Raw genomic sequence first — 13,153 nt, forward strand, 5'->3', positions numbered from 1 at the left:
TATTTTACCCATTTATAATTAATAAATTTAAATACCTAATTAATATTATTTAATTCTGAATCTAGGTGACTTATTTTAATTTCAATTTAATATACATACATGTATATATAATTATTATTGAAGATAAATAAATAAAAACTGAGTGACCAAAAGAGTAAAGGGTACTGTTTTAAAATTTAAGGGGAAATAGCTTGGAAATTAAGAATGTTGAGATAAGTTTTGTCAAGTGAAACATCACATAGACTTACCCTGGAAGGAGGAAAATAATTATGAAATGAGACATTTTTATCCTTACCCTTCGTGCACACGAAACGATTTCGTAAGTAAATATACACTTTACATGAAAAGTTTTTAGACTAAATATTATTACCATTGCTAAATACATTTTTCTGAAACACTGATTGGATACAGCTGGAGGCTGTAGCCATTCGCTTTCTGTGAAAATATTCCAACTCATTCTTGCTTCTTATTCTTTTTATCAATGTCATTCAGGTGTTTATGTCGCGGCCAATTGTTATATACGTGCAAGTGGTACATCGATAGTTTATGCTTTGTAAATTATTTTTTATTTTAAAAAAATTTAAATTAATATTTTTTAGATATTTTTAAATAATTTTGATGTATTAATCTCAAGAAAAAATCTAACAAACATTTTTATTTTCATGTATTTTTAATTAAATAATAATATTAAAAAATATCATGCATTACATTACCAAATATATATCAAATTTGGAATATCAATATTGAAACAAGATAATTTTTAATAATAAAATTATGACTTTAAAGATAATTCCTTTTTAATTTGTTATGGTGTATTAAATTAACTCAAGTTTATAAATAAATTTTTTATGATTATTAGCACTATTTTAATTATAAAGCTTGAAAATATTATAAATTGGTCTAACATCAAATTATCAAATCAAGACTTTAAAAATTACGTATCAATTCTTTCAATCCTGACATTTCTTTTCGGTTGTGTATTTGTTGACTTTTCTTTTCTTTTCTTTTGTGTTCGCCTTTTATTTTAGCTAATGCAATTAATATTCTGCTAACAAGTAACAAAACATGCGGGAGAGGAGTATATAGCTAGGCCAGTACTGCAACTTCATGGATTGTAGCTACTGATTTTAACAGATTAGGGTTTACTGCACTGGTGGAGGCAGGGGGGCTGGCAGTGCCCGGCGATATTTTTTCCAGTTTTTTTTATAAAATAACTGAAATTTTAATTTAAAAAAAATAATTCTTTTAATTTGGCTATTTTTTTTTTTACTCTATCCTTGGCTTACTGTATCCAGGGCGGAACCAGGGGAGGGCAAGCAGCGGCCCTGCAAAATATTTTAAATATTTTAATATTTTTTAATTTAAATAAATAAATTTTTTAATAATATATATTATTATATTAATTTTAGCCTCCCCTGTGAAATGTGCCTGTCTCCCCCTGACTTTATCCATGGCCAGTCACCCCTGACTGTATCCATGGCCAGTCATCTTATCTCTGATCTTTTTTACGTCTAACTATCATTCATTTGCTCCCATCATGCAAATTTAGGAAATTGCAAATACGAGGTCGAAACGCTATATAGTGCCTCTTTGGCTGGTCACGAGATTAAACTCTAGGATTATATTCGGTTGCACAGCCAGAATTTTTTAAATAAAAAGTAAATTAATAATAAATATTTGATATTGTATTATATAAACATGCATTATAAAAAAATCAATTTAAAATATATATACTAACTTAAAAATATTTTTAAAATGAAAAAAAATTACATAATAATTATTTTAGTTTTTAGTTTTTATACTTAAAAATTGCTTCATAATAATTTTATTATTAATCTCCTTAAAAATATCTTTCTCAAAATAGCTCAAACCATATAAGAAATAGGTTGCAAGAAAAAGATTTTGTAGTGATTTTAATAGAATGCATGCAAGAAAATCCAAAAATGGATGATTTTCCACTAAACATGCATTTTCTTTATTTTGACGTGAATACACAAAGAATTCGTGTGTGTGTGTGTGTGTGTGTTATTTATATATATAAATATATATTAAATCCCCTTCCATTCATGGGAATTTGTAACTTCTAATTTACGCTTGTACACATAAACATGATTATAAAAAGTTAAGGGGCAGTTGCCCTCTTATGCCCTAGTGTGGCTCCGCCCCTAATTATATTGATGGGATCATGATAAACATGTATTTCATCAACGCTTGTAATCAAACAAGCCAATAAGTTAGAGGATATAAATTAATAAGTTATCACAACCAGCTTTTATATTAAGCAAGCGCTTCCATTGCATTATAATGTTACACACACGCTATTACAGTCATTTATTGCTACTATATATACATGCAGCATGCAAGCCTTATATGCATACATATATATCTGCATGGTTCTTTTTTAATTATCCAGTGCTAAAACGTTCATTTCTAAAGGGAAGAAGCCCAAACACGAGACATGGCTAGTAGGCAGTAGCCAATAAAAACAGTCACGTATGATGGTGATTTCTTCCTAATGAGAGCTAGGTCAAGGTGAACTCATGGACCACCTCCGCCTGGAGAACCACCAGTGCCAGTGCCACCACAACTGTAACCTTCGCGATAACCTTCTCCAAAACCAGAGCCACTGCTGCCACCTGCACCGCCGCCACCCCACCTCCTCCTCCGTCTCCTCCTCTATAGCTTCCACCACTAGCATCGCTACCGGAGCCACTACCAGAGCCAAATCCATAGCCGGCACCACCTGCACAACTACCATCTCCACCACTTCCTCCTCCTCCTCCTCCTCCTCCTCCACCTCCACCCCCACCACCAACAAGACCACCGACAGAAGTTGACGGTAAGGTAGAATGTGGTACAGAAGTTGGAGGAGGCCCTGCTGATTGGACACAAAGGGCAAAGCTTATAATAAGCATAATTGCTGAGCAAACCAAAAGTGAATGACCCCTGATTTCTAGTCACTCATGTAGGGAACGGTTTAATTTTCCTTGCACTAGTGCATGGTTATGGCAAAGGCAGTAGTTCTATATATATACTCTCTCGAGGGGGAGGCGTAAAGGTCGCGATAAATCGAGCTGTACCGTATACATGCATTGGAAGCGAGTAATTGTAATAAATCTTTTATTGTTGCATCTGTAACCAACACATGTAGCGAAGCACGCATGCAGATGTTGGTCTTACATCATTGCATCATCTAATTTCATTTCGAGTATAAATAACAAGCCCTGGTACTGTCATGTTTTCTGGGCCTGAGGCGTTACACTAGAGATTCGTCTTTTGCACAAAAATAGTAATTAATATTCACAAGGGACTCTAGGTTCTTAATTAGATCTTGACCAAATAAACAGGAATTGGGGCTTTAAGATAGCTTTTAGAATTCGAACCCCTGGACATTTGTAGAACCTTATCTAGAGATGAATATTCTTCCTGTTTTTGCGTGCCTGCATTGAAAGATAACTAGTTAAGCCCATACTAACTACCTGTTCTAGCTGCTGCGGTTTCATCTCCAGGAGATCTTCTTATCTGCTGCTACTGGAGTTTACGCAGTGGAGTACCATTTTGAGCCTTCTGGAGTCGTGGCTGTGCTTTGATTTACATTTTTACTGCATTTTCTTTGATTTTTTTTTTTGTAGCAATATCCTTATCTTATAACATGACTATTTCCCTAATAAAATAAATCAATTAGCTGTTTAATTTTTTAGCTAATAGTAAGGGGTGTTCGCCACTTAATATAGACATTCTTTACGTCAATAATTTTTTTATCTTTACGTCAATAATTATACAAAGATGTCGAGGCCAATTTTGTCCGTTGATAATTCATGTTTAGTTCAAAGTCTTGCTAGCTTCGTTAGATTTTTGTACACTAATCAAAATTAAGAATTTTTTTTTTGGCAAAGAAAAACATGGAAATTAAATAGTCTAACTTTCAACAACCCACTTTACATAGGAGAGGATGAAAAATGATTCTTTTATTTATTCTTATTTAAACTGTAATTTTTTACTGATTGATGATAAAAAAAACTCGGCCCAGCGGTGCTATAAGGTAGCTTGGTTGGCCCATTGACACCAAGAGGCTCGTATATTTACTATTTTAGTGAATTTCATTGTCTTTACCTCGTTCATGAATAATATTATTCAGCTAGAGCTACTAGTGAAAAATGTCACCTTTCATGGTGAGCCACTCCAGATATTTTTTATATATTTTTAAAGATGTGCTATATATTCTCAGATTTAGCAAAAAAAAGAAGGAAAATAATTCATCTCAACAATACTATAAAAAAAAAAGAGGCATTACGCTTATAGCATCTCTCCATTACACTAGGGGACCTGTCCACCATAGAATAAATAGATCTCTTCTCTAAAAAACACAATTCTCATCTACTTAATTTTTTATTTGCTTTGTTTGCCATTTGACAGGAACCGAACTCAAAAACTAGTGTTTTTTATTCCGCTAAAAACTTTTTATACAGATATAACTCAGGTTTTGAACTTAATCGGGAAAAATCCACTTTTATATCAAGTTTTTCTACTATTTCATCAACAAAAAGTATAAAGAATACAAAAAATATCAAAAATTTGAGAGGTTACAAAAAAAAAGAAGGTTTCTTGATCTAATCCAAGCAAGTACAAAAGGCTTATTTTTTTATTCTTAAAAAACCAATTCAATTAAATTGATAAATATAGATTTATAATATAATTTATATTATTTTTAATACATATTTGTGAAAAAAATTTAGATTTGAAATTCACATAAACTCATACTATTTTATATTTAATTTGTGAAAAAATTTTAGATTTAAAATTCGCATAAACTCATACTATTTTATATTTAATTTTTATCAAATAAATAAAGATAATAAAATTCGAGCTCATGATTATTTAGTTATTAAAATTTTAATGCTCATGATTGTTTAGTTATTAAAATTTTAATATTATATCAAATAATTAATTCAACCTAAAAATTTAAATATAAATATGTTAAAATGTTTAATTTTGTATCGAGCTTGGCATAGTGTTTCTAATTTTTATTAAAGTCTACCAAGAAAAAAATTTAAGCTTAAATACTAATAAAATTACAGGATACTTCTTAACAGAAGCAACACCATCAGTTGGAGAATTGGGTGCAGCTAGAGGCCTAGAATCTCAACCCATGTATACGCGTTGGACCTGCGTATCACCAGCTCACAATCCATCCACTGCCTGAAGAAGGAGCGTTTTTTTTAATGCTATGTGAAATCAGTCTCCAGCAATGCCTGACTCACGTCAGGCTTGGATCGGGAAGGCTAGGTAAGTTGCTTCAACAAACCAAGCTCATTTGATTGGGACAGCGTTTCATCACCTCGAAGACCCCCCTAGGTTTACAGGCGAGCCTTACCATGTCCGAAAATAAAGGTCAGTGCGAAGGAATAATAAATTGCACGTGTTTGGTAAATGCTTATATAAAATAGATAAAAATATAAAATAACCAAATACTCTTATAAAATTGTTTGTTGATATATTGTTTTTTATGTGGGATTTCTGATGGTTTTATCCTTATATCTTTCTCTAAAAAACACTTTGTTTCAAGAAAAACTTATAAGTTAAAATTTTTTAGAATATAAACATGTTTTAGTGAAAACATGTTGGGTTCGGTGCTAGTTAAATATAATTATAATTATGTTTGATAATGTATTAAGACTCAAGCATGTTAAACTTAATAATGTATTTAGTTTAGGCACGTTAGGCAGGCCTTAGCTAAATTCAAAAAATAATTAAGTATAATTATAATTTTTAAACTTTACTTGATATTGACATGATATAATAATTAAGTTAAAAAAAAAAAAGAAATTCTAATGCAACACTCTCCTAGCATTTTCAAGTATTCTTAGTCTTAGTGTTTAGTCATTTCACTCTTTCATCAATATGTACATGTTAAACAATAACAAATTATTAAACTACATCTTATATGTTTTGCATTAACAATAACAAATTATTAAACTACATCTTATATGTTTTGCATTAACAATAACAAATTATTAAACTACATCTTATATGTTTGGCAAAATGCAGGCTTTTATTGCTAAAGATGAAAATAAAAATTATGATGAGTTCCTTATAATAAAATGATTCAGATCCCCTTATTTCGTGTTTAGATTATTCCATTGAAGAGGATTTGCGTTCCTATTTTCACACCTTTGCACAACATAAACAAAAACCAGCAATTGAAGTGAGCAATTTGATGGCTTCTTGAAACAGGTATGGCGGATCATAAACTAGTTTGCCCAAAACTGGGAAGATGTAGATAAAAAACTAATTTAGGAAACATGAATTACCCATGTAATTAAATAACAACAAATTAATTAATAAAAAACCAGAAACCAAAAAAGTCAAAAAGCCACAACAAAGATCCATTGGTGATTTAATAACCATCATACTGTTTTACCTGAAAGAATAAAGCAATGAAGAACAGAAAATTGAAGAGAAACACGTAACAACAAATGGTTTTGTCATTGTATTACCTACAACCTAGGATCTCTCGGCTCTACACCGTTTAACTCTGCCAGCATCTTGTTAGCATCTCTCTCCTCATTGCATGTTGAGAAGATTTTAAGATTTAAGGAGGAAGCAAAGGCAAATAGGCAGGCTTCAGAGATTGAAAGATTAGGCTTTCTGTGATTCTCCTTATGTTGCAAAAATGGTTTGATAAATTGATAGTTAAAAGCTAAAACGATGGAGTTTTATTTCTATATATATAAAAAAATTAACTGGGTTCCATCTAGGTTCACTAGGGATAGTCAGGTTTCGGGTCGATTGGGTTTGGCTAGGCTAAATTCCTTATTGTTTTTTTTTAAACTCGGCTAGGTTTTAGTTCTGGATTCCAAATCAATCTGTCAAACTAGGTTTTAAAACTATAAACCTATCAACATCAATTTTGTAGGTTTTTATATAAAATAATAAATGAATTATTTCTCAATAAATAAATTTAATTAAATAAATATATACTCTACCCACTAAAAACTTACAATATATTACACAAAATCACTATTCATGAAAAATCTCATGAATAAAATTCTACTATTATAAAAGAAAAGAAAAGAAATCATGCTATCGATTTATTACCGATGCTGTCCTTTTAATTCATACACATTTGCTATGTGGAGGTAGGTTGAAGCAATCCTATATAGCATTGAATATGGAACATTGCAAGGTACAGGTTGCGACTTGCGAATGATAATCTGTTGTAAAGTCGCACAAGAAGTAGACATCAAGCATTGAAGTGTTATGTGTGTGGACACAAATGGCCGTCAATCAGGTCAGCTTTGAACCAAAAGCAGCACTAAACCACATGGTACACAGATTGGCAAGAAAGGTAATTAATTGCTGCGGAACAAGTTGACAAGCTGGTATTTATAGAGAAAGTTCCCGTTGATTCAGTGGACATGTATGGTCCTGCATTGTGCAGTACATCATGATATGACCTCTTCGCCCTTGTATTGCGTTGACGACAGTCTTCAGTTTGCACGAATTAATTACATGGATATACTAATCCTTCTTGCAAGTGGATTCTACTTTTACATGGATGACTAAAGCAATGTTTTTTTCCTCTAATTCGCTTCAGATTGGAGAGCATAGGTTAGGGCATTATGGGAGTATGAATGCATGTTCATCATGCCCTTACTGCCCTGATCTTGAGATTGATGACGCCTACATGTAGCAGGTAGAAAACTGCATGCAGGTAATGTATGCACAAATTTACCTTGGATTTTATGTCCCTGATGGCATGGGATAAAAACACTAACAAGGACAGAAGTTTTTCACGAGTTGTCCTCACGGGGGATAGATTCAGGTACTCCACAGCATTTTTCGGATTGACATGAGCTACATAATGGATTAACGTGCCTTCTTTGTGGCTTGCTTTCTATATAAATGAAATTGGATTTCAAGCATAACCAAAAAGTATTTTCTATCAGAAAAAAATTAAATATGAAGCAATTCTGTTATTTTTTCATTGTCCTGCTCTCTGTGGTATATATGTTATACGGTGAGGTTGATGGTTGCGATACAGATTACGGTGGATGTCAAGGAAGCAATGGGGTTGGAGGTGCGAGTGGTAGAAATTGTGATGATAATGGTGGGGATTTTGATTGTGGACAAGATCAATGTGGTGTAGGAAATAATGGTGAGTCTAGTAGTGTGGGCGGGGGTGGAAGAGGATCGGGTGGATTTGGAAGTGGTTTTGGTTTTGGAGGTGGCAGCTATGGAGGAGGAGGCGGTGGGGGAGGAGGCAGCGGCTATGAAGGAGGGGGCGGCGGGGCAGGTGGAAGTGGTGGAGGAGGCGGGGGAGGTGGAGGTGGAGTTGGAAGTGGCGGGGGGGGGGGGGGGGGCAAGGTCAGGGGTGCTCCTAGCTAGGTTGTCAAATAAGTGTTAAATGCAGGACCGGCTTGCTTTAATTTGTTGGTGCCCATTTCAGTGGCCATAAATCCATGATGTTTCCATTTTGTAATACATAAACCCTTCAATATTGTTGTGTTCATCTAGCTAAAATATCTTTCATTATCTTAGTGTCTGGTAAGTTTGTTTTCAGGTGGTAGGGATGTTGCATTATTGGTCCGTCTCAGCATTTATGCATGTAATCACTATCATATGCTACCTAAATTTCCTGAGAAGTTATCTTCTAGCATATGATAGTGTCTTGAATTGAATAAATATACAAGAATTATGGGATAGCTAGTGACTTATTTTTTTTATATAAAGTATTCTACGGAAAATATAATTAAGACTTAGCTAGTGTTATTAAAAAAATAAATTATATGAAAAAAATATTAATCTTAAGCACTGACCACCTCAACATACAATCTAAACATTTAACTGATCAATACTTATATAAATAAAATTTTAAAATTTAACTCGAAATCATTAAATTAAACAATAAAAAATTAAATTTTAAATTTTATTCCAATTAATATCATCAACATCGAAAACTAATTTTTTATAAGTGATCTAAATAGATCGCAAGATCCCAGGTCAAATGGCTTTGCATTGAAATTTCGTATAAAACAAATGATTATATTCCTGAAAAAAAAAAAGTTAAAACAATCTACCACATTCATCCATTATATATCATCCATTGCATAAAACAATTCCAAAACTTTCAAGTCACAGAGCAATAAATTAAAAAAAAAAAACATCAATGATATCATTTTCCATATCACAAAAAAAAAAAGCATCATCATAATTAATAATTCTTCCGTAGGCTGTCTGGTGGTAGTATCATTCTTATGCCCTGAAATTTACTATTGTTAAGTGATTATGCAGTACTTCGGGTGTAGTGATCATTTATATTCATATAGTCTTACAAATAATCTTCCTAAACAAGTCTCAATAATATGTTAAGAGAACAAGGCACTGGTGAGTATGTATTGTTCATATGAATTCGAGGTTTTGCTGGGATATTATTCATCTTGCATTTGTTTTATGCTTCTTTTGCTTTTTGGCAGATTGGTTTTCTTTCTCAGAACTAGCAACAGCAAATCAACAAAACAATTGTATCAAAGGGATGCCAACAACTATTTTGCTCTTACAGGTCAAGATAGCAACAAAAAAAATAAATGCAATATGTAGGGCAGCAGTATCCTCACATGAACTAAATAAAATTAAATATGAATAATTATAGCAAAGATAATCTAGGAACCGCCAAAATAGAAGGAATCCTAAGAGACAACTTGGGTACATGGTTTCAAGGTTTTGCTATTAATACAGGTATTTATTTATTAGTAAAGACAGAATTGTGGACTATTATCACTGGTTTGAACTAGCTTGAACTCTTGAGTTTAAACGGATCATTTTAAAATTGGATTCTTCATCGCTAATTATAAGGCTAACCGTTAAAGTAAATGCAAATTATACCCTAATTATAAAATTACGAGAGCTTATAACTAAGGACTGAGAGGTTCGAATTTAACATGTATTTAGAAAGGTTAACACAATACTAAATTAATTTGTAAATTATAATTTTACTAAAAATCTAATTAGTAGAAATAATTGGATTATTTAGAATCCACCATCAAAATTGTTTTTGACTTTGTACTATACTCTTATTGGATCCAGTCTTCCCCATTCCTCGTTTAATATAGTTTCTTTCTCGGGCTTTTAGCCCCGATTTCCCAAAAACAAAAAAAACAATTGTATCTGTTGCTTTTGTAGCCTTTGAGTAGCTAGATATGCTCAACCCGTGACAGCAACAAATGTCATGCAAGTTTAAACAATAGATCCTATTTCTTCCAGGAATTTATAGCCAATAAATGCATACATTTAGCGGATATATAAAACCTGCTGCATGACATTGAACGTACAGGTGGTATCCATGCAAAATGTGAGTTAGATTTTGTCTGACACATATTAGCCAATCAAATGATTAATAATATAATAATAGCTGAAGCTGCGTGCAATTTTTATCTTTTTAGCTAAGAAACACATGATTCAACACAACACTCTTATACATGGATTTAAACTGTGTTGTGAAGTATATAATCTACTAGTAATATCAATATCTTAAGAAATCGCGGTGTGTGTAGCTCTGGTGTTATACATGATCAGCAAGGTGGAGAATGGATGTCCGATTAAAGCTAAAACTTGCTTCAACTTAATATCTATCGCTGAAGTAGTCAACTATTTGTTATTATGGTCCCTATAATGCTACATCCACAAAACTTAATACATATATTTTGATCATGGAAGCAAAAATCAGTAGTGCCCGAAAGGATCGTATTCTAAACGCCAGAAACTGACATGTATGCTTGGGCTTCTGGGTTAATTTGTTTTCTACTACAGATCACAAATAATTAAAACAAGAGAAGCAATTGTTTGTGCATGATAGTTTCCAGCTGAGACAAAAATGCAGTTTTTTGCGAACAATACGAAGGACGTTACTACAATTAGCATTGAAACATGAGATAACAACACAAAACATCTTTTTTTTCAGTGACAACAGCACAAAACATAAGATGTCTCCAAGGAGACAACTATTTGATAAGGACAGCGACTAATTATAACTAGTACTAAGTACAACGACCTGTCTCAGACAGTTCCCTAAAACACCAAACAAAGCAAGAAAGAACACGAAGCTAATTATTGACTTAAGGCAATGGTGGAGTCGAACCACCTGCACCGCCACCCAAACCTCCTAAACCACCAAGACCACCAGTGCCAGTAACACCTCCTATTCCACCAACCCCTCCAACCCCTCCATAATTCCCAAGTCCACCAAGGCCACCAATAATTGGCAGTCCACCAATGATACCAGCGTAGCCTCCCATCCCAGCAAAGCCACCAACACCACCATATATGAAATTCTTTTTGTCCTTAAGACCAGTGCTGCTAGGTGACTCGGCCATTGGTGCACTAGCATGCAACACTTGCTCTTCACTAGGCACAGCATTATTGCTATCAAGATCAGCATCACTAGGAACAGTACGTGCAGATGCATGCACAAATGCTAAAACAATCACAAAAATCACAACCCAGCTAGCCATCTCCCTCTCTCTTTCTCTCTTCTTTGGAAGTAATAACTGAGCTTGTGGTTTTGCATGGGTGTGGGCTTTATAGGGATTTGAAGGGTGGCTAACGGTTGAGGATAATAAAGGGGTTATAATAAATGACAATGAGACATAGCTCTCATAATCTCGAGAAGGGAAATTCTTTGAATTTAGTATCAGAGAATTAGGTGAATCAAAAGGAGTGAGATTTATGGAAGTCATGTGTCATGTTATTCAAGTGAATTGCCAGGTTTGTTTATGGTTTTTGACTTGTACGTACCTTCAATTTTAAACGCTCCCAAATCATAACATTCTTGTCCTCTGGGATAGATTAGGGATTAACAGAATCTAAAACGAGCAATCCTTTATAAATCATAACATAGAGTAATCATCATCTTATATATATGCATAGCTGACTCTGTGACATGTCACCATAGATATATTGATCATCAATATTGTATTCCATACATGTGTTAGCCAGAGAGGAATAATAATATTAGAGATACGACGCCATTATTATAGTTGAACTTGAAACTTTAATCACATCTTGATACTGAGGTGAAGGGTTAACTAAATTTAATGAGCAGTTTATATATATGTTATGTTTTTGGATTTTGAACTTCTTGGGAAATAACATCAACGAAAATTTGAATCAGACATATAACCTATTGAGTTTATAATGGCTTCCTCCTAAATCAATTCCTGATCTCATCTTCAATAAGAGTTTGATTTACTCCAAAATCCATTGAAATAATGTCAATAAAAGCTAGATAATGAGCTAACACTATAGAGACTCGGACAGCTTTTTGAAGATGAATAGTTTAAGGGAGGGAGATTTAACTAGAGCTAGCTTCACGTCCGCATCTCCATTCACCATCTGAGGGTAAAAAATAATTTTTTTTAAAAAAAAAGGAACAAGCATTCTAGCTGGCCTTGAGTGGGTGAGGGCCTTAAAAATCAACAGTATAGATCTTCTTTTCGTGTTGATCCGGGTTATGTTCAGGTTTGGCAAGATGGTCCCCGAAAAGAGAGAATGTGATCGGAGGCGGTTCTAGACTAGGACCATCTATAAGCCTGCTACAGTTAAGCACCTTAACTAGCTGAGGACCCACGCAATGCTTGCAGCTGGATTATATTTTATAAGTAAAAAAAATCATTTTCAGATGCTGCAACCATGCTTTTTTTTTAAAAAAATGAAAATTTCTTATAAATTTGATTGAATTAAATAAGTTTATTTTATTTTAATTAAATAATAAAAAATATATTTGATTATAAAAAAAATAGGCAACAATAATAAATAATAAATGAACCAAACTAAAAACAATAATTACAATAAATTGAAAAAATATTTTCTTAAAAAAATGATGTAATTTAATTCTCAATTCATTAAATATAAAAAGTTAAAATTAAAAAAAAATTAAAAAAAAATCATTTGAATTCAACATAAGTTAGTATGACAAACTTTCCAAGTCAAGTAATAAGAACTGAATCAACCTTTGTTAACTTGAATTACCCATTAAACTCGTAGCCTAGTTCATGAGATAAGGATAATCTAATTAAAAAAATAAAGAAATTTACAAAGTTTTTTTAAAAAAAACAATGTTGAAAGTTGAAAAAAAATATTAAAAAAATATTAATTC

The 13,153-nt window shown here is 32.7% G+C and overlaps 2 protein-coding genes across 2 annotated transcripts; one reads left to right on the forward strand and one right to left on the reverse strand.

Annotated features, from left to right (window-relative positions):
- The first annotated feature begins 7,276 nt into the window (after window positions 1-7,276).
- LOC105116528 (glycine-rich cell wall structural protein 1.0-like) lies at window positions 7,277-8,388 on the forward strand. The gene is made up of 2 exons (XM_011013926.1): window positions 7,277-7,348; window positions 8,026-8,388. Exons 1-2 carry the CDS (start codon window positions 7,277-7,279, stop codon window positions 8,386-8,388), a joined length of 435 nt encoding a protein of 144 aa, XP_011012228.1.
- Window positions 8,389-11,114: 2,726 nt separating this feature from the next.
- Window positions 11,115-11,510, reverse strand: LOC105116530 (elastin-like). Its single transcript, XM_011013927.1, has one exon. It carries the CDS (start codon window positions 11,508-11,510, stop codon window positions 11,115-11,117), a length of 396 nt encoding a protein of 131 aa, XP_011012229.1.
- Between the last annotated feature and the right edge of the window lie 1,643 nt (window positions 11,511-13,153).

Source organism: Populus euphratica, unplaced genomic scaffold (genome assembly GCF_000495115.2).
Source record: "Populus euphratica unplaced genomic scaffold, PopEup_1.0 scaffold984.1, whole genome shotgun sequence".
In the NCBI taxonomy this organism is placed as follows: domain Eukaryota; kingdom Viridiplantae; phylum Streptophyta; class Magnoliopsida; order Malpighiales; family Salicaceae; genus Populus; species Populus euphratica.